We start from the raw sequence: 20,983 nt of genomic DNA, 5'->3' as shown, positions 1-20,983 counted from the left end.
GTTTATAGGAATGTAAGGTACGTTGAATGAATGTTTCTTGGTTCCAGATGGCACACTGACACCTTTGTATTTGGATGCAACATCCAATATTTTCTGGTACGGCTTTAACATTGTGCACTTGACTAGTTAATTTTTTTTGTTTAAAAAGTTTATATTCAATTAAGTCTTGGAGTTCTACTCACGAAAAGTTAGGGGTATTTGACTTTGGGGTAAAATTTCAGAATGAAACAAACGTGCACTAGAAGGGCTTAGCTCCCACAGGCGTCATCTTTTGGGGTTTTTCGGGAACTACTGTACTCGTCTGTGTTTTTATTTGGTACGAACGCGATACATATTTGGGAAGGTCATCTCGTTACGTCTGCGTAGCCTGCCCTTGCCGCGATGCAGGAGCCAATCATGTTGCAGCGGGGCGAGTCTTACCAGGAAAGCGAATGGGATTCCTCATAACGCTTTTGCGGCTGCAGCGCAGTTAACGTGTTTGACCGTAAAGCAGAATATAAACCGATATTGTCTTATCTAAATGAGAGGCTGGTCTGTCCGCGAGCAGTCCTTTTAAGGGGCGTGAAGTTTGGCTGTTTTGCTAACAACTCGTTTCTGTGATGCGATACTATGAGGAGCCAATGCTTTATTGGCGACGAACTACAGAAAGGGAATAACGTAACCCTACGCTGTATATTTACTCCGAACATCGCGTAACTTGTTTCAGCGGGACGTTGTCGATATCAACACGAATTCACGCGAGTGTTTAGTTAATGATGAGTGAACCGGCTCTCTGGTCACTGCATTACGGCGACTGGCGTTAATGCTAACGTAACTAGCTCGCTAGCCCATTTGGATCGGCTGCTATGAGCTACTGGCGGCCGCTGATTCGGCTAACGTTGGCGAGCAACAAGCTAAGCCCAACATGCTAACAGCAGCTTCGTGTTAGGAAAAGAATAACCGCGCTTTATCACAACCACTTCAATTAAAGCTGCATTAGACTTGAACGTTCGCCGTGTACGCGGTTATCGGTTGGTAGTTGTAGCCACCCCGAGCTACATTATTGAACGCGCTAGCATTCAATGGGAACTGTCGTAGTCAGTAGTCACGCTCTTGCAACTATCAGCTCGAGTTCGTGGTCATTGTCCTGCGTTTAGCCATTGCATGCTAACTATCCATCTGGAAAGTTGGCGAATTTACATAACGTTGCAAAAAAACGTTAAGGCGGACTAGACGCTGGCTGTCCTGACAGTTTTGTTGTAAGGACCTGTAGCGACAACGGTATTTTGTTTGACAACGTTAAGTTTCCTCTAGTTGTTCATAAGACTGGCCTCGTTGATTACGGAGCGTTCCGTCTTTCTCAAGCTATTTTTTCCCCCCGAGCCTGCCTACTTAATGTTTTTGCCTCAAACGTGTGAAGTTAACACGTTCCGAGAGCAAACATGTAACAGCCTCGACTTAACCTTTTGGATTGTAAAAAGAACTGTAGGGTTTACTAGCCACAATGCACAATTCAGGAGTCCTATCCCAAGAAAAGATGGAGCTAGACCTGGACAGCCCATCTTCCTTAGTTCAGACCGAGGGGCAGCTGAGAAGATCCAACAGTGCACCCATGATTAATGGCCTAAGGTTCTTTTGTTAACTCTTTCACTGAACGTGTTTCTTATATATGTTTAATTCTGTGTTGAAAACGGTGACATCCTGAGTGCAAGCTCTGGGCTAAGACAACAAGTTTGTCATTGCAGTGATAACGCCCAAGTGTTCCAGAGAGGGGTATTGCGAAGCCGCAGAAATAGCACTACTGTTGTCAACAGGCCAAATATGGTACAAAACATAACTTCAATGTAAATTCCTGTTTTTTTTTTTAGTTATCCAGTGGTGAAGGTTGTCTTCTTTCATTGTAGATTCCTTCGTCGCCCATCCGTGTTCCAAGCACCAGGCTTCATCAGATCAAACAAGTAAGGAGAACCACTCCGACCAGTCGTGTGACAACATGAGCATGGCAGACCACCATTTCCCTCTGAAGCTGTAGGGATTGATGGTGCCTTAAAAACATGCAAGAGTAACATTTTGGAGTTAACAGGGCCTCCGGTCTTTAAGAAATGATCGATTGGTAGTATCAGACTCCAACAGAGACTTTCAAGTCAATGATTGTGTAATTGTGTTGATGTGATTATGGAAATAAGAATTAACACTGTTGTGTGCTGTCACAGGAAGAGGGTGTCGATGTGATGAACAGAGAAACTGCACATGAGCGGTAAGATAATAAATAGAAGCACTGGTAGGGTTTTCTCTTCAAGGAAACTTTTAAGCAGGATACACAGACCAAATTTTAACATCTTAACCAGTGTTAATTTTGTTGATGAAATTGTTTCATCATAGTCATCAACTTTTTTTTTTTTTTTTTTTTTTTTTCCCCTGCCGAAGATGAGACTGACTATATAAAAATGTATTTCCGGAACAAGTATATTGGCATAGTTGTGAACGAATAAAAATGAGACGTAAATGCCTGCCAGAGACGAGATTCAATCAGAACTAATTTTGTTTGTAGCGGTGGAAGAAGTTGACGAGAACCAGTCAGAACGACGTGATAAGGAAGTAACTTAAGCCAGTTTGAGATTGAATCCAGCGGCAGCGACCATAGCGGTATATACCGTATTTTCACGACCATACGGGCGCACCGTATTAAAAGGCGCAGTCTCAGTTACGGGGTCTATTTCTGTATTTAACACATACATAAGGTGCACCGTATTATTGGGCGCAGGCATGGTAAAACATATGCTATCTTAAAACATACGGTAGCATGCATGCACGCTAAAACAATGTTTTTAAAAAGGCAGCGGGAGCAAAACTGAGTTTGGTTGTACTTTATTGAAGTATTTAACAATGTACTCACATTATTTTTAGATCAATCCTCATCCACAAATCCATCAAAGTCCTCATCTTCTGTATCCAAAATGAACAGCTGGGCAAGCTCTCCAACAAACACGCCGGGTTCCCTCTCGTAATTGTCAGAGTTAGTCTCGTTGCCGGGGGGCTGTTCAGCAATGATGCCGGCTTTCGTGAAAGCCTCCATCCAGCCCTTTTGATTGGCCTTAACGATGACTTCGGCTGGAAACTTTTCTTTAGGCAGCGTCTTCCTCTTAAAAATCACCATCATCAATCACCACCATAGCAGTTTCTGTCCATTACCATGCCAACTAAGCACAACAGTAAAAGCCGACTTCTCGTGCCCCGTTGTGCGTATCGCTACCGTGGTGGTCCCCCGGGATGTCGAAAGTGAGCGGCACCATGTCCATGTTGGTGATGTGGTTGGGCTATATGTGTTTGTCGGCAATCTTTTTACTGCAGTAGAAGCGGAAGATGGCCAGCTTTTCTTTGTAATCCGCCGGAATTTGCTGCGCCACTGTAGTGCTTGCCCGGATGGATACATGGTGCCGTTTCATAAAATGAAAGCACCAAGACGGACCTCCTTGAAAATGTTTGATTTTAATTTCTTCTGCAAGCGTTATTGCCCTCAGTCGAATGGTGATTGTAGAGACGTTCTTTGCTCATTAATCCATTGATCGAGTTGGTCTCAGCTCAGCTTCGTCTTCTTGACTTGGCGAAGCTCGTTTTCCTGCTTCCTCCACTTGCGAACCATGGATTCGTTGGCCTTGAATTCTCTCGCGGCTGCTCAATTCCCGTGTTCCTCCGCGTAACTGACAGCTTTCAGTTTAAACTGCTTTGTAAGCGTGTCTCTTCGTAGGTGCCATTTTCGGGGGTCCTTAGCCAAACCGATGTTGTTATGCACAATGCACATACCGGCGCTATATACCTACTGGAGGGCGTACCTTTAGCGTCCTCCTTCACGTGCACCCTTCCCCCTTTACGTCCGCATGCTGTCCTCCGCCACGTCCGCTTTTCCTCTGTATAAGCAGCGTGTCGGCAGGAAATGCTCCCAGTCGTCACACAACAACATTTATAGATTTTGGAACTCGGTGCACGCATAAGGCGCGCCACATTATAAGGCGTCCCGTCCATTTTGGAGAAAATGTAAGCCTTTTAAGTGCGCCTTATGGTCGTGAAAATACGCTAAACATAAAATTACTGTCCAGTCTATATCTATCTATATCTGTTCACGAGATACTGGAAGAGACAGTTACATCCTGAAATCCACGTACAGGTGTGCATAAGTTATTAAAAATAAGATCTTTATCGATTATTTAGCGTCTATAAGTACGGTGACTTTCCTGCTGTTTTGCTAACCCCCGAGCCGTTTTGCATTGGTGTGTGGGTGACATGAATAATTGTTCATATTGTTCATAAAACAAGTTACTGTGTTGCTGGTTGTCCAAAGACACCCCACACACTTTATTTTGTAGTAGTTTTTACTAGATTCTGTATTCTATTGCTTAATGTTTCCTAATTTTATTCGAAGGCATCATTAATGCGGCGGCACGGTGGTCGACTGGTTAGCACATCTGCCTCACAGTTCTGAGGACCAGGGTTCAAATCCCAGCCCCGCCTGTGTGGACTTTGCATGTTCTCCCTTGTACCTGCGTGGGTTTTCTCTGGGTACTCCAGGTTTCCTCCCACATCCCAAAAACATGCGTGGTAGGTTAATTGAATACTCTAAATTACCCGTAGGTGTGAATGTGAGTGCGAATGGTTGGTTGTTTCTATGTGCCCTGGGATTGGCTGGCGACTAGTTCAGGGTGTACCCTGCCTCTCGCCCGAAGATAGCTGGAATAGGCTCAGCACACCCGTGACCCTAGTGAGGATAAGCGATACAGAAAATGGATGGATGGGCATCATTAATGCCAGTTTTTGTGTGTGTGCTTTGAATGCAACTGTAGTGTCTAGTTCAACCACGGCATGACGGCAGTCGAAGCACCGTGGCAAAAAGGAGCCAAAATGTCCAAATTTTGGACTTCGAAAATAAAGCTAATGTTAAAAAGACAACCCTGTAGCCATTTGTGCCTCTGAGCTGCAACAGGTGGCTTATGATATGCACGTTACGATGTTTGTAGTTATCCAATAGATCACAGTGCCAGAGACCAACAGTTTTTTGACTAAATTTCAAAACAATTTACGAGACAAAAACTAAGCTAAATTACATTTTAGTCAAAATACTTTCACTAAAACTAAATTAAAATTTGCTTGAAAAATTATCACTGATTTTAGCCGATGGGAGAGACACATAAATGAGGTTATCACTTTGGCAAGTGTGCTCACAACTGTTGTATGTGGTGTATGACCAACCTAGCATACCACACCCTCAATGATATCTTGACCGACAGTCTCGAGTCTCCTCCCCAAACCAGAAGTCAGCTGTAGTGTAGATGTAAATGTAGACCTGTGAGCGGCATCTAGATTGCTGGCTGGACATTACAAACAATATTAGTAGTAGTAGTAGTCATGCAAACTCTTCTACTAATTTTTATTTTGGTGAATGACGTGAGAGAGACGACTTAAAAAAAACCTCAACACAAGCAGTTGCTCCTCTATTTGTGTCTGCGACAGCACAAGCTTCAGCGAACTTCCTAATTCGCTATTGTTCCATTTTTTTCGACCCAACCCAGTGTTGAACACACACACACACACACACACAAGGATTTGCCATCATAAATCATCCATCCATTTTCTGGACAGCTTATCCTCATTCGGGTCACGGGTGTGTTGGTGACTATCTCGGCCAACTCTGGGTGAGAGATGGAGTACACCCTGAACTGGTCGCCAGCCAATCGCTGGGCACATATAAAAAAACAACCATTCACACTCATGTTCACATCTACGGACAATTTAGTGGCTTCGGTTAACCTACCATGCATGGTATTGGGATGTGGGAGGAAACCGGAGTACCTGGAGAAAACCCGTGGAGGCACGGGGAAAACATGCAAACACACACAGGGGAGGCCGGATTGGGTCCCCAGAACTGTGAGCCAGATGTGCTAACCAGTCGGCCATCATGTCGCCCATCATAAAAGCCCGTTTAACATTTATAATTGCCGGCTGTTTTCTGAGCAGAACGGGGAGAGAAAAAATCCCTCTTAACACACCTTTCTTAGGGCATTGAATCACTCGCAACTTGACTGTTCTGGTTGTCTTAGAAGACCTTTTGCATCTCATCCAAGCAGGTTTCAGCAGTTCTTGGGACAAGGCTTCGTTAGGGCTCACTAGCCTGAGTTGGTGTAGAAGGACCCTTGGCGCTTTCAGAACCCTTTCATTTGGATACTGTTACAGTAGCATGTATGGCATGCTAATGTAGGATGGAGCGCTGCTATCCATTGATCACTTGACTGCACAAAATAATTACAATCGAATTTAAGAATTAATTGGTAAGAATAGCGTATTTTTTTATTAAAAGCAATGCAAAAAAACTGGAAGCTTTCAGAGTGTTTGTTTATAGATCACATACCGCTGTGGTGTGTTTTTTTTTTTTTTCTTCACTGAATTTACTGACAAGTTAACAATGTGTTGTGCTGTAAATCACCATTGCAAAGCTGACACAATAATTCCTACGACCAGACAACAAGCCAGTTCAGGGTTTACCCTTCTGAAATGTACTGTGGCAAACAGAGCTCAACTGTGTCACTCGGTGGAATCATTTCGTAAAGGGTTCAAATGAAGCTCTTGTTTTATACTTTTGTCCACATAGGGAAGTTCAAGCTGCTATGCAAATAAGCCAGTCCTGGGAGGAAAGTCTCAGTCTGGTAAGTAAAACTTTATCCCATACAGTGGTGTGAAAAAGTGTTTGGCCCCTTCCTGATTTCTTTGCTTTTTTTTTTTGTGCATGTTTGTCACATTTAAATGTTTCTCATCATCAAACAAATTAAAATATTATTCAAAGACAACTCAAAGAGACACAAAATGCAGTTTTTAAATGTTTTTTATTATTAAGGGAGAAAAAAAAATCCAAACCTACATGGCCCTGTGTGAAAAAGTCATTGCCCCCTAAACCTAATAACTGGTTGGGCCACCCTTAGCAGCAACAACTGCAATCAAGTGTTTGCAATAACTTGCAATGAGTCTCTTACAGTGCTGTGGAGGAATTTTGGCCCCCTCATCTCTATGGAATTGTTGTAATTCAGCCACATTGGCGGGTTTTTGGTCATGCCACAGCATCTCAATAGGATTCAGGACTTAACTATGCCACTCCAATGTTTTCATTTTGTTTCTCTTCAGCCATTCAGAGGTGGACTTGCTGGTGTTTTGGATCAAACTCCTGCTGCAGAACCCAAGTTCGTTTCAGATTGAGGAAATTAATAGATTGCCGGACATTGTCCTAGAGGATTTTTTTTGGTAGACAGCAGAACTCATGGTTCCATTTATCACAGCAAGTCTTCCAGGTCCTGAAGCAGCAAACAGACCGTCATACTACCGCCACCATATTTTAGTTCTGGTATGATGTTCTTTTTCTAAAATGTGGTGTTACTTTTACGCCAGATGTAATGGAACACACACCTTCCAAAAAGTTCAACCTTTGTCTCATCAGACCACAGGGTATTTTCCCAAAGGTTTTGGGCATAATCAAGATGTCTCCTGGCAAAATTGAAAAAAGCCTTCATGTTCTTTTTGCTCAGCAGTGGTTTTCGTCTTGGAACTCTGCCATGCAGGCCATTTTTGCCCAGTCTCTTTCTTATGGTGGAGTCATAAACACTGACCTTAACTAAGGCTAGTGAGGCGTGCAGTTCTTTGGATGTTGTTGTGGAGTCTTTTGTGACCTCTTGAGTGAGTCGTCACTGCGTTCTTGGGATAATTTTGGTCGGCCGGCCACTCCTGGCAAAATTCACCACTGTTCTATGATTTCGCTATTTGTGGAGAATGGCTCTCACTGTGGTTTGCTGGAGTCCCAAAGCTTTTAGAAATGGCTTTATAACATTTTCCACAATTATAGATCTCAATTAGTTTCTTTCTCATTTGTTCCTGAATTTCTTTCAATCTTGGCATGCTGTCTATCTTTTGAGGCTCTTTTGGTCTACCTCACTTTGTCAGGCAGGTCCTATTTAAGGGATTTCTTGATTGAGAACAGATGTGGCAGTATCAAGCCTGGGGATGGCTAAAATTTTCTAACTCTGGTATGATAAACCACAGATATGTTTTAACAGGGGGGCAATAATTTTTTCACACAGGGCCCTGTTGGTTTGGATTTTTTTTCTCCCTTAATACAAACCATTTAAAACTGCATTTTGTGTTTACTTGTGTTGTCTTTGACTAAAATTAAAATTTGTTTGATGATGGGAAACATTTAAGTGTGACAACCACGCAAAAAATAAGAAATCAGGAAGGGGGCAAACACTTTTTCACACCAGGAAGTTGTTTCACGTCAAAGTCATCTTTCGGCTGTACTTCCTCACGGCATGTTTGGGCCTCTGGTCATCACTGCTCTTTTTGTGGAGTAAGCGTGAACTAACATGCTAGATTAAAAACAAAATACAGTTACTGTATTTGGGAGTTAACAGGGCCATCAGTCTTTCAAGGTCAGACTGATTTGGTAGTATAATACTCCAACATGTCTTAAACTACATCATGTGTTTGATGACCAATTTATTCATTTTGTATTTGGATAGAGTGACAATGATTTGGAAAAGTCCGCGTCGTCATCTCCGAAGCGAATCGACTTTGTGCCTGTGTCTCCGGCACCGTCCCCAACCAGAGGGATAGGGAAAAAGGTACATCTTAAGTTTTCTACTATGTTTACGTGCACATATAATCTGATTGTGCCTCCACTAAATAGATGAAGGGTTGGTTAAACTACGTGCAACTAACCTTGTTCTCCAATCACCCCAAATCAGATTTAGGAAATAGAAAGACGTGTGGCAGCCGGTAGGAACTCATTTCTAGATTACTAACACTGGCTCATTGCTTTGTAAAGCCATATCTTTCTTTGGTTTGCTGTACATCCAAAAATCTGTTTGACTGTGTCTGTGTGGAAGCCAATGTTTGTCTGGAAGAAGTAATTTGTCAGTCAACCACAATGGAAGCCTTTCCTGTGTTAAATATCTACTTGGCTGGATTTACTCTACATAGTAAAAAAAAAAAAAATAATTCAAATGGTTTTCTTGGGTATTTCAAAATTCCTTGGTGGAGATTAGGATAGTTTTGATGCGAAAGATCAGGATTATCCTGATCCTACTGGAAGAATGGATCAAGCCAGGATTCAAGGTGGCTATAGAGATGATAAGACGCACAATACATTGTATGGTGTACTAACGCAGACCGTCAGGCTAGAAGGAGGGATACGGCCATGATTCAATGTAAAAATATTTTTTCCTGGAAAACGGAACAGATTAAACCAAAAATGTGAAAGTACAAAATATACAGTGGCTAAGGAAAGTATTCAGACACCCTTAAATTTTTCACTCTTTACTTTGTATTGCTTATGGCTGTGTGATACTTCAGTTTTTCTTTTTTAATACATCTGCAAAAACAATTGTTTTTTTTCCCGGTCAATATGGGGTGCTGTGTATACATTAATGTGGAAAAAAATAAACTTAAATTATTTTAGAGGAAAGGCTGCAATATGAAAACGTAAAGAATTTAAGGGGGTCTGAATACTTTCTGTACTGTACTGCACTGTATAAACAATGCAAATATGAATTTTAACTGACCCCATCTTTGTCATCTGACCTTTAAGCCCAAGTAAGATTAACATCTTCACCTTACATCACAGCACTATAATTTCTCAGCTTTCTTCTAAGAGGCGAATATGTAGTTTTGTATCCCCTCTGATTAAGCAAGGTCACTTTGATCTGCTCCTGAGATAGCTCGATCTGTACCTCTGCTCTCTGTTTCCTTCCTCACACGATCTTCTTGACTCTTTGGCTGTTTCTCACAACGGTTTTCCCCGTGAAGAGTGAGGCTCCTCTTGTGGTAGTGTGGAGAAGTTGCAGGATTTTGATCCAGATTAGTTTTTTTGTTTGTTTTAATACCGGGCCCAGGTGTCCAATTTTCTTTTGATGCCTATATCCATGTTTTGGCTGTCTATTACCATGGACATTTCAAGTGACGCATATCCGATATGGCTGATGGAACACATGAAACAACCCGCATGCACAGATGCTCAAATTGCACTTAAATAACTCCACAAGCGACAAACATAATAAACAATTATAGTACGTATATAAGTATTAAATGTCAACCTTTCATTGTTGAGGTATATAGTATATGCTGCACTTGCATTGTCAGCTATCCGATACATAACATAACTTTTATCCACATTTGGAAGAGGCCCGATTCCGAGCATTTGTTTTTCATTTATGCTGCCACAAAATGTACCAAAATTTTGCCACTTGAGAGCAAACAAAATCTTGAAGCATGCTGTCTAAATCGAGTCTTCGATTAAAATGAAGAGCTCTGCAGAAGTCTGACACATGACTTGTGTTGTCTCATCTGTTCTGTGTCAATTTGTGTTTCTTGTCATGAGCAGCAGTGCTTCTCTCCTTCTCTCCAAATCCTTGTGAGCAGCAACGGCCTCAATCCCAGTCCGATACCCAGTCCAACGAGGCGCTTTGGGTAAATCCTTGACATATCAGTCTCATACTTTTCAACTGAAACCCTGTCCATTTGGCCTCTTGTAGTCTGTTTGCTGGCTTCAATCTGACCATAATTAACTTCAGTGGGCGTGTTGTCACAATTAGGGATGGGGTGGGTGGTGGGGTGTAAATTCTGAATAAATAACAGCCTCACTTTTGACGTCTTCTATATTCTAATCTGCATAAATTGTCAAATTTACTGATGCCATTATTGTCTTCATAAACACCATGCCCGCCTTCTGTGGGCGTGTCATTTCATTGGCTACGATGCCACATTTTAGTTAATGATTAAATAATTCAAAGTAAATTATTAGAATGAAGACTGAAGTGACGAGTAGACTGTTAGGAATTGAGTTTTAAAATCCATGTTTGTACCCTCAGCAGACGGAGCCAGAGCCCTATCAACTGCATTAGACCCAGCATTCTTGGGCCCATAAAACGCAAAGGTAAGAGATTCAATATTTATTAATATTTTCTTTAAGGCTTCCAGTAGTTCCCATTTGATTATCATATCAAGCACATCAACTAGGTTATGTCTTGAAGTCGCTGTGTCTTGAAACGCGACCTGGTACCAACGAGCAGAGGATGCAAGTAATTCAAGCTCAACTAGTTAGCACCCTTAATGGGCTGGAGAATAATTAAAATGAGTTTGTTTCCACATGTAAATCTCATGTTAAAATCCAACCGTTTTGAACTAGAAACTTAAAACGCAGACTAGTGGCAAATGAACAGAGTGAAAGGTTCAGACTTCTCAATGAAAATTAGCATTCTCCTGGCTGTTAATTTTGTTGTTGTCTTCTACTGTGCAGGAGAGATGGAGACAGAGAGTCAGCCTAAAAGGTTTTTTCAAGGCACCACCACTATGCTGTCCTCCGACGTCTCCAACATGTTGGATCTCAGCTCCTGGTAAGATCTATCTAAGCAGCAACAACTAGTAAATTAAGTGGTCAAAATCTCACTTGAAAGTATCGGTTTTATGTGTTCTTATTTTGGTAATGGTCTAAAAAAAAATAGTTACAATAATTAGATGGTGAACGAGGGCATTGAGAAATCCATCCAAAGTTGCATGAGTCCCTTGAGTTGTTACGATCCTTCGTAAGTGCAACAAATTACAACTTTCATCTCATGAGATTTGTCAGTGATATACACATCTGAATGTGTTTTCAATGATAAGTTAGGGTTGCTGGCAAATCCAATCCTGATGAAACTTGATGTGATGTGACAGCTCTATTTGCTGGTCTTAAAGACGCTGCTCTTGAATTCATAAACCCTGGCCACAATAATAAATGCCGCGTCCCAAATAGGCCTATTTACCGCAGCAAACTGAGCTGAAATTGACATTGGCGTTTAAAGAAAAGGTGCTGCTGTATGCAATGCGGAGGGAGCACTCTAGAACAAAAGATAAACTTTTCAACATTGACGGAAAAAAATTCAAGATCAGAAAATAAGAGTAGTAGTAAGTTTAGAATTTATATAATGTTTGCATATTTATAAAAAAAACTCTACTATACAGGGGGTCCTCGGTTTACAATGGAGCTCCATATGGAAGTTGGAACCTCTGCTATAATAGTAGTCATAATTATAGTGTTTCTATGAAAAACACTTCTAAGCCGTATATTAAAAAAAAAATCTCTTAAAAAAATTGTTTGTGATCGTAAGGTGGCACAATGTGAAAAGGTTCAAATGGTATGAATACTTTTTCAAATCACTGTATCCTCAGTGATAAACTGGGCTTCACTCTATTCACTGTGGTATTACAATGCACTTAAAATTGTGAGCACATTTACAGTACTTAACTCAGTGTTTTCACGCAGCCACTCTCCAGATGGATTGTTGGACGGCAGCCTCAGCAGCATCTGCTCCTCCACAGACTCCCCGGGCAAAATGGAGGGAGGGTCCCCGTCGTCGTCGAGCAACTCTCCCTTTGCGTCCCTCCAGGATTTGTCCCCAAAGTGAGAGTGCGATGGCAATAAGAGACTTCCCGAAAACAGTCTTCTCTGGGAGGAAACACTTTTCCCTGAAGACCCTCCACCTCCTAAATGCCGAGAGGAATGTGTATTTTCTAATGTTGCTGGTTGTTCAGATAGGTCTTAAGTCGAGAAAGTCGAGAGGTGAAAGCCATGGTTGTGTAGATGCAAATCTAGTGACAGTGTGAAAGGCTGAGGTTGCGGAGCACAAGCTGCTAGTCTTTGGATGGATGGTGCTCGGCTTTACTGGAGTTAGTTCTACAATTGTGTGCGCCCACCAGTTCCCCTCAATAGAAATGAGACATGAAGCACTGGACAAACACCGATTTGGATTTCTATTTCCCCGTCTATTTTGTCCAACAGGCCTTTGTATGTACAAAAAAAGTATTTAACTTATTGTTTTTCAGCATTTTTTGCTATTCTGTACATGTTAATCTTACGAATAGTTTGTTTAGTTTGAAGTTGGCATGATGCCGTTAATGATATGAATCTGCTAAAAGAAATACTGTATAAGGAAACTTTACTGTTATACTGTAGAGACGATTGTTCCCTTGATTCAAAGCTGTAAACTGTGGTGCTTTTTTTTTTTTAAAAAATATATATATATATATATATATATATATATATATATATATATATATATATATATATATATATATATATATATATATATATAAAAAAAGTGGCCTGATGTCTGCCACATGTCACATTACCAGGAGGAGCAGTGAAAAACCTTGCAGTTAAATTGCAGACAACACAAGGTGGTCTTCGTAGTGTTTAACACTAAAGGCCTCTCTATAGTTGTACAGTTGCTTTGTCTTCTGGAAAAATGTTATTTATGGTAAAAAGGAAAAAAAAATATATAGGATGGTGATATTCTATCCCCAGTAAAAGTGAACGTTTGGCACAAATGCTTTGTTTTATGAGAGACTGCTGCTGTTCCTGCTGTGGTTCATTTTGCACAGGGTACCTGTCTGTTTTGTTTTCAGCCTGTGTTAAAAGTCTTAAGTGGGGGAGAGGTTTAACTTGACCTCCAGTTATTAGACAAATGTAACAGTATGTCAAGGTTAAGCTTGTACTGTTGACTTTTGCACCTAGATTTGTGATCAAGTCCCTCCTGTGTCCCGTTATGGACAAACCAGGATGTGATATCATTTTAAAGGAGTTGTGCCCTTTTTACTATGAAGAGAGGTTTGTTTTGCAGTTACACAATTGAATGTCTTTTTACTTTATCCAGCATTAGAACATGGAAAAAGCAGATCGCTTGCCCAGCCTGTCACATTTCTCTCGGGCATAAGTCGAGTGATGTTCAATGTCAAACCGGCCTTTGCTTTTGTTTGTGTTCATATCAAAGACAAAATAAATTATTTCTTTACGTGTACAGTGTTTGTGTCGTAGCTACCTAGAGCATGTCATACATTCTGCTGTCAACAACAAATCTCATTCACAGGCTTGAGTCCTAACCAAATAAACCCATCAATTATACCAGGCTGATGTACTGACACTTTATTAAATGTCCAGAATATAAGTATTTTGAGCAAAAGGCTTTTTCTTGACATGACTGCTGGAAAAAAAATCAGATAGGTACCGATACATGCAGACAACTGCATTCTGTTTTCAATCTACACTTAAAATGCCTTGAAACAATGTTGGTTACAAGTAAATACAATAAGAAAATTGGTATGGCTTTATATACATGTAGGATGCATACTCTCATACTGCTGCTCACTTCAGTTTCATAGCAACAGACAGGAAGCATGAGGTAATCGCACTTCTTCACAGGTCCTGCTCAGGGATGGACTCCCCTGATTGCACCGCCACAGGTCAGTTTACATCAATGTGCCACTAACACAAACCTGCATTTGAAAAATGAAACACTCAAATGTTTCAGGAGTGAAAGAGTACAGGGAGAAGAAGAAGAAAAAAAAACTTCCCCGTAGCCAGGTAGACCAATGAAACTGGTGGTGTGTGGCAATATCTGATTTATTCAGCCCCCTCGACTTAATGCCTTTCATGTGCGTAGGATGACCATTGTGAGAAGTCCTGAAATGAAACAATTGAAGGGATATCTTAGTCCTACAAAAGTTCACTTGTGAATATAAAATATGCATTCAGCTCACCGAGAACATAAGCAGCTACAAGTTTCTTGTTAACACTTAAGTGGAGGTAGACAGGCACAGTGGATTCTTGCTCCCCCAGGGTTGGGAGCATCAGGGCGGCCACGCATACCAGCCCCAGCAGCACCGTCAACAGACTGGGGCCTCCAGCGGCAGGGCGGCTCTCTGAGGGACATGCATCGTTTAACAAAACTGCTATTCTCCCGCAAATAACCCGTGATTGAACAATTATGACATGGGGGTCAACATTAAAAGTGTGGAAAGAAACAAAGTCAATGCTACAGCAGTAGACACCATTTTGGAAAATGTGTTTTTATATCAGATTAAATATACAGGATGTTCAGAAGGAAGACAATACATAAAAAGTTAGGAATATTGGTCTTTTTTTGGTTTTTTTTTTTTTTGCACAACTTGCTGGTCTCTAACAAGGAGCTCCGAACAGCAATATTAACAGCAGGTGTTTCATCTATGAATGGACCAATGCATTTCCTGGTTCAATTACAGTTGGTGGTTAAACTGTCCTTTTCATCGTCCTATTCACGTTTTGACATCATGCGATTAGGACGACACCGAACAAGAGATCAACAGTACCTCACCATTACGAGGCGTCAAAAAGGATGTTCTCAGAGGGAAGTAGCGTTTGACCGTCACAGAATGTCATCAGCTGTTTGCAACAGATACAGAGAGATTGAAGAGGCACAGAAAGGCTTACCCGTAGAAGTGGACGTTCTTGAAATTTTTTGGGTGACTCTTGATCAAACACTTATGAATTTTGCCATTCAACTCCTTGTTAGAGAATAGGAAGTTGTATAAAATATAGAACAGTTGGACATGTGCATTCAAAAGTTTTGAGAAGTTCAAATTAAGTTCACCTGAAAAGATTATAGTGTATTTTAGGTTCATCCTGAAATCTCACTTGAAAATCCATTACTTTTTGAGAATAGTGTAGGAATGGCCTGTATTTTAGATGGAAAAATATTTTTACATAAAAATATCAGTCAGTTTAATTTAATTGAAAAACATTTATTATTGTGGTTGTTCTTTGCAGTGGTTTAGAATTGTAGTAAATGACAAAGGCAGAATTTGTGTGAATGTGTGTGTGTGTGTGTGTGTGTGTGTGTATATATATATATATATATATATATATATATATGATCGGTCATAATATTGTTACTGTAGATCACATTTTTCCATCCCCAAATAGGCATTTTTTGATTCTGGTTTCTTGCGGTGGTAAATAGGTGTTTTCAGCATCCTTTATGATTAATTTATGTTAAAAAAAAAATTCTCTGCAATTATGAAATCTATGTATTCCATTCTAATAATTATAACATCATATGAACTCTGCTCTAGTGTGTGGACAAAAAAGCTCCCCTTGCACCTGCCTCCTTGTCTCTTTCTGATATTATAGTATCACAAAACAAACAAAACGTGTTTGGTGGACGCCAGATGCGTCAGGCAGAAGATAACTGCCTGTTCATGTTCATATATACTGTATGACTTAGCTTAAAGGTGCCGTATTTTACCAAACCAACTTTCTCTACTATTTGGGATGTTATATTGGCTCGGTGGTACCTCTATAAACATGTGAAATATGAATTAAAATCGTCCATGCGTTCCTGAGTTTCAGAGGTTGTTGTTTTTTTTGCCACGAGGCCTGAAATCAGGCCATTTGAATTTCTGGAGCTTATCTACGTCACTAGCGAACATCCCCGCCTACCTCTCCGCTCCCGAGCCAGCACTGTCACATAAACACCTGTCCTCTCACAAGTGGGTCTTCTACACGGAGGCAACAAATCAGAGGAAAGGGGCGGTCTTAGCCAAATATGGACAAAGCTGATACAAAACTGGGTCAAACAGAAGTAGCTGTCAGAGGGGCCTTTTCGGGACACGAGTATGACAAAACCAAGGTGTTTTTTTTTTTTTTTTTTTTTTAAATTAAATTGACACTTTTATACTAAGTCCATGTTAGAGAGTCACTCTATTGAGGTCTAAATAGCCAAAATATGGGACCTGTAAGGAGGTCTACTTAGGCACTTCTTAGCAGTCATCAGCCTTGTTGTATTTGAACAGTCTCCTTGCATGCAAGCTTTATTACCGGTAAATTGTATTTCGCAATTCTTTCAAAGTGCTTGTCCTGTCTCCTGTCTATTAAGGATTAAAAATGTTCCCCTGACAGTCTATGTCAATTTTATGTTCTAATAGATTAAAGTTTGGAAAAGTCTAGTGAAAACTAGTAATTATGAACATGACATGAATTACTGCAGTTGACTGCTAACCAGTCTACATTGGACTCTGTTTCTCGGCCAAAGTTAGCTGGAATAGGCTTCAGCTAGATGGCACAAATTAAAAACAATAAACTTGAATTAAAAAGCCCTTTGCAAAGAAAATGTGTGCTATCTCAATAAAATGACTGTTTTACCCACAACCCAATGGGAAAGGCTCTTTAAAATGAGTAATTGTCTCCATCTAGTGGTTACAACCTCTATGCTTACCTGTTTGAAAAACAGTCTGCTCAAAAAACTCGCTGTCCACCATCTGGTCTTTGGCCCTGCGCTCATCATCTTGCGAACGGAGGCCACCGCCGGGCTCTTGCGAGGCGGAGGGGCGGAGCGTGGCCGTGACCTCCTTGCGGCCCAGCGCTTTGCGTTGACTTTGCTCCGACACCTGCAGACGGAACTTGTCGTAAACCCCATAGTGGCATGGCCGCACGTCTCGGAGTCGGATTACGCTGCAACATGTAGATTACACAAACGGAAAAGTTAGTTCACTGTCATCAGTGGCGAGCCGTCAGGGTAGGCAGGGGTGTCTCTGCTGGCCTAAACGCTATCAGCAACATGGATATCCATTAATTACCTCAATTCTAACATTTGCACCATCAAATTGTATTGTCTCCTAACAGTCCATTCTCTTCCCTTCGTACCATTTCTCTTAGGAGCACTGCTTTCAGTCAGTGTATGAGAATGTTTGTTTTTTTGGGGTTTTTTTGTCTGATCAAATTTCAACCGCTTTGTGCTAATCAAATGTATTTTATGATTTTCTTGTTTTTTGTCATGTCATTAGATAAATATTGATTATGAACTGCTCAAGGTGATGTATGTGGCACAGTTGCAAGCTTTTACATTGCATTTCTGTATAGTATTGTTGGTTTCTATACAGTAGTTGCAAGGTGATAGGGGCGTTAATAAGAGGTGGATTAAGGCAGGTTAGCGCGTCTGCCTCCACATTCGGTATTCTGGGATTCAAATGTCGGCCCCGGCCTTCCTGTGTAGAGTTTGCATGTTCTCTCCGTGCTTGCGTGGGTTTTCTCTGGGTATGCGTCCTCCCATGTTCCAAAAATAAGCATGTTAGGTTAAACTGAAGACTCTAAACTGTCCATAAGTGTGAACGCGAGAGTGAACGGTTGTTTGTCTATATGTGCCCTGTGATTGGCTGGCGGCAGTTGTCACCTGAGATTTTCTTCATCTGACCTGCTACACGAATGATGATGTGCGGTACCGAAAATGAATGAATGGGTTTGTTTTCACAACTGTAGACGCACACTACTCACCAAAAGTTAGGGATACAGTGGAACCCCGATTTACGAACGCCTCAATGTTCGCACTATTTCATTTCTGAACCGCAGACTGAACAAAAATATTGCCCAATGGTTGAATCTTATCGCAGTGTGCAAACATTTCATTGATCCATTTTGTGCCGTGCGGCGGGGAGGCGGATAACTCTCAGTCGCTCCAGCATGGCGGTCGGTCACTACATTGCTTAGTGCGTCATTGTGTTCCTTTTCTGTGTTTTTCATCTTTGTTTTTGCCTTTTGCTAGCTCAATATGGGTCTAAGAAAAGCAACAGACAAGTGTGGACTTTAAACAGACGATTTGTGAGGAGTATATTAATGGCACATGCATTGCAAAGCTTGCTCGCAAGTACAGCATGGAAGATACCAGTCTACAATTGCCACAATTAAGGAGGGGGGGTGGGGGGGCATTTTTGTTGCTGCAGACATGGCCAAGGGAGTGAATTATCTTCAAAAGGACCGAGAGATACTTCTGGACCAAGTGGAAAAGCTGTCAGTTTCTTGTTTGGATAAATGAAACAGCTAGCGAGTGAAAGCATTTCCGAGACTATCATTTGCGAGAAGGCAAGGCACATACAGTACATGCCGACTTGTCAAGAGAAGAACCTGCTGCACCACAAGAAATCAAGGTAAAGTGGATTCCATTTTATACTCTTCATAATTGTAGCAACCTTTTTGTTAAAGTTAAGGGGTTCTGTGATTTCTGACTGGCTGTGAACGCACCAGAGGGACTCATGACGTGACGCTTTTTGAGTGCCTGTTGGCAGCGCAACTGCATTTGAATGAGTAGCATGACAGTTCAGTTTGTTGTTGTTAACTTGGTTAACAGAGATTTTTTATCAATTACCACTTGTCAAGTTTGATGTACAGTACTGTATAGCTTTACATTGTGTACAAAGAGTGCAAACTTTTACTAAACGAGGCTGGAACCAATTATTCATCCATCCATCCATCCATTTTCTGAGCCGATTCTCCTCACTAGGGTCACGGGCGTGCTGGAACCTATCCCAGCTGTCATCGGGCAGGAGGCGGGGTACACCCTGAACTGGTTGCCAGCCAATTGCAGGGCACATACAAACAAACAACCATTCGCACTCACATTCACACCTACGGGCAATTTAGAGTCTCCAATTCATGCATGTTTTTGGGATGTAGGAGGAAACCGGAGTGCCCGGAGAAAACCCACGCAGGCACGGGGAGAACATGCAAACTCCACACAGGCGGGGCCGGGGATTGAACCCGGGTCCTCAGAACTGTGAGGCTGACGCTGTAACCAGTCGGCCACCGTGCCGCCCAATTATTCATGCTTACATTATTTCCGATATGAAAATTATGTTCAATTTATGAACCCTATTCAAAACCAATTCAGTTCGTAGATTGAGGTTCCACTGTATTAGGCTTTCGAGTTGGGAGTTTTTGGGGTGAAATATCAGGTTGAACCTAAAGTGCATATATAACCTTTACAGGTGACCTTCTCTAAACGTTTGAATGCACATGCCCAACTGTGCAATGTTTCAGTACTTTTAGCACAATTCACTGTCTTCTAACAAGGAGCTTAACGGCAAAATTCTCAACAGGTGTTTGACCTCCACCAATACATTTCAAATGGCGTCCACTTTGATACCGTTCTTTGACTCTTCTAGTCTCTTTCTATCTCTGTTACAACCTGCTGATGCCACTCTAAGCTTCTCGTCTAAAGGACTTGCATTGGCGTGTACTGTTATTCAATAGTTAGTTCATGTCTTGGGCTCATGATGTCAAAATGTGAACAGCATTATGAAGAAGACTGTTTAAATACCAAATCGAAATGAACCAGGAAAGGTATTGGTCTATTTGGTCTTATTAAGTTTAATGTTATAGTGCATTATAAGTTTGTCTTAAAATTTCAGCCAAAAGCAGAATAGCCCTACTATTTTGTGAGTAGTGTATTTTACATGTTCAAACACACATAAAGAGGCTTGCTCACATGTCAACACAACACTGTGGCTTGACAGCTCCGGTGGCATCCACCACAGTGTACTTGTTTGGCGCTGTGCACAGCACTGGGGGTGAAAAAGACAAAATACAGACACTGTTCATTGGCAATAAAACGTCAGGTCCATGTGCTTTTGTGTGTCAGCTGACCTTTGAACTTGAGTGCAAACTCATAGGGGTTGTAGAGGGTGAGCACCTGCTTGTGAGACGTCTGCTCATCGGCGTAGAAGACGAGTTCAGTGGGGAACACGAACACGGGAAGGTTTCCTTCCACCAGCTCAGGCTGTCGGTGCTGCTGCTGCATTGGCTCCCGCTGAGCTCTCTTCCGTCCCCCGTCCACAGTCTGGCCGGCCCCCCTCTTCCCTCGCGCCCCCAAACTCTATCAGGCCGTGTGAAAGAAAATGGCACTCCTGGGTTCTATGGCATGTCACTGTGAGGGGACAGAGATGGACGCCAATATTAATAAGGCTTCCCGTCATAACATTTGACTCCATTACTTGAAGCCCTTTATATACACACAAACATAAAACATTGACAAGGTATTTTTATTATCCAAATGTTTTCACATGATTTTATTTTGTTCAACTTCTCCATTCAGCCTTTTATTCTCTGTAGCACTCATTAGGTTTGCGGGTAATCTGGAGACAATACCAGCTGACTTTGGGCGAGAGGCAGGGTACACCCTGGGCTGTCACCAGAAAATCGCAGGACACAGAAAGACAAACAACCATTCACACTCATATTTACATATGGAGTCTATATATGATTTATTTATTTATTTTTATAAAGAGTTTTTAATTAACCTAACGTGCATGTTTTTGGAATGTGGGAGAAAACTGCAGTAAGTGCAAAACAAAT

The 20,983-nt window shown here is 41.4% G+C and overlaps 2 protein-coding genes and 1 non-coding gene across 4 annotated transcripts; 2 read left to right on the top strand and 1 right to left on the bottom strand.

The window, feature by feature from the left end:
- The first annotated feature begins 352 nt into the window (after positions 1–352).
- pabir2 (PABIR family member 2) lies at positions 353–13,069 on the top strand. Of its 2 annotated transcripts, none has more exons than XM_061686026.1 (10): positions 353–1,608; positions 1,725–1,803; positions 1,884–1,937; positions 2,193–2,236; positions 6,620–6,674; positions 8,532–8,633; positions 10,391–10,476; positions 10,881–10,942; positions 11,306–11,402; positions 12,311–13,069. In XM_061686026.1, the coding sequence occupies exons 1-10, from the start codon at positions 1,484–1,486 to the stop codon at positions 12,450–12,452; spliced, it is 846 nt and encodes a 281-aa protein (XP_061542010.1). In that variant the 5' UTR covers positions 353–1,483; the 3' UTR covers positions 12,453–13,069. The 2 variants fall into 2 exon arrangements, with proteins under 2 accessions (XP_061542010.1, XP_061542009.1); XM_061686025.1 differs by having other exon boundaries at positions 361–1,608; positions 10,878–10,942.
- LOC133408207 (small nucleolar RNA U109) lies at positions 1,975–2,114 on the top strand. The gene has a single exon (XR_009769257.1). It is a non-coding gene; the product is annotated as a small nucleolar RNA U109 (small nucleolar RNA).
- Positions 13,070–13,954: 885 nt separating the features above from the next.
- On the bottom strand, positions 13,955–20,472 carry mospd1 (motile sperm domain containing 1). Its single transcript, XM_061685889.1, has 5 exons — positions 20,276–20,472; positions 20,118–20,193; positions 17,076–17,311; positions 14,584–14,745; positions 13,955–14,506 (listed from the first exon to the last, which is right to left on the bottom strand). Exons 1-5 carry the CDS (start codon positions 20,427–20,429, stop codon positions 14,475–14,477), a joined length of 660 nt encoding a protein of 219 aa, XP_061541873.1. The 5' UTR covers positions 20,430–20,472; the 3' UTR covers positions 13,955–14,474.
- Between the last annotated feature and the right edge of the window lie 511 nt (positions 20,473–20,983).

The sequence above is a fragment of the Phycodurus eques genome, chromosome 9 (genome assembly GCF_024500275.1).
Source record: "Phycodurus eques isolate BA_2022a chromosome 9, UOR_Pequ_1.1, whole genome shotgun sequence".
NCBI classification, from domain to species: Eukaryota; Metazoa; Chordata; class Actinopteri; order Syngnathiformes; family Syngnathidae; genus Phycodurus; species Phycodurus eques.
The sequence above is the reverse complement of the archived record's forward strand: the minus strand, read 5'-3'. Positions and strand labels throughout refer to the sequence as shown.

Coding starts and splice junctions, on each gene's coding strand:
- pabir2 (XM_061686025.1), top strand. CDS start 1,484: ATGCACAATTCAGGAGTCCTATCCCAAGAAAAGATGGAGCTAGACCTG. Junction 1,609..1,724: donor CCCATGATTAATGGCCTAAG/GTTCTTTTGTTA, acceptor TTGTCATTGCAG/TGATAACGCCCAAGTGTTCC. Junction 2,237..6,619: donor AGAGAAACTGCACATGAGCG/GTAAGATAATAA, acceptor TTGTCCACATAG/GGAAGTTCAAGCTGCTATGC.
- mospd1 (XM_061685889.1), bottom strand. CDS start 20,429: ATGCAGCAGCAGCACCGACAGCCTGAGCTGGTGGAAGGAAACCTTCCC. Junction 17,312..20,117: donor CCACAGTGTTGTGTTGACAT/GTGAGCAAGCCT, acceptor TACATGTTGCAG/CGTAATCCGACTCCGAGACG. Junction 14,507..14,583: donor TGTAGCTGCTTATGTTCTCG/GTGAGCTGAATG, acceptor GTTTCATTTCAG/GACTTCTCACAATGGTCATC.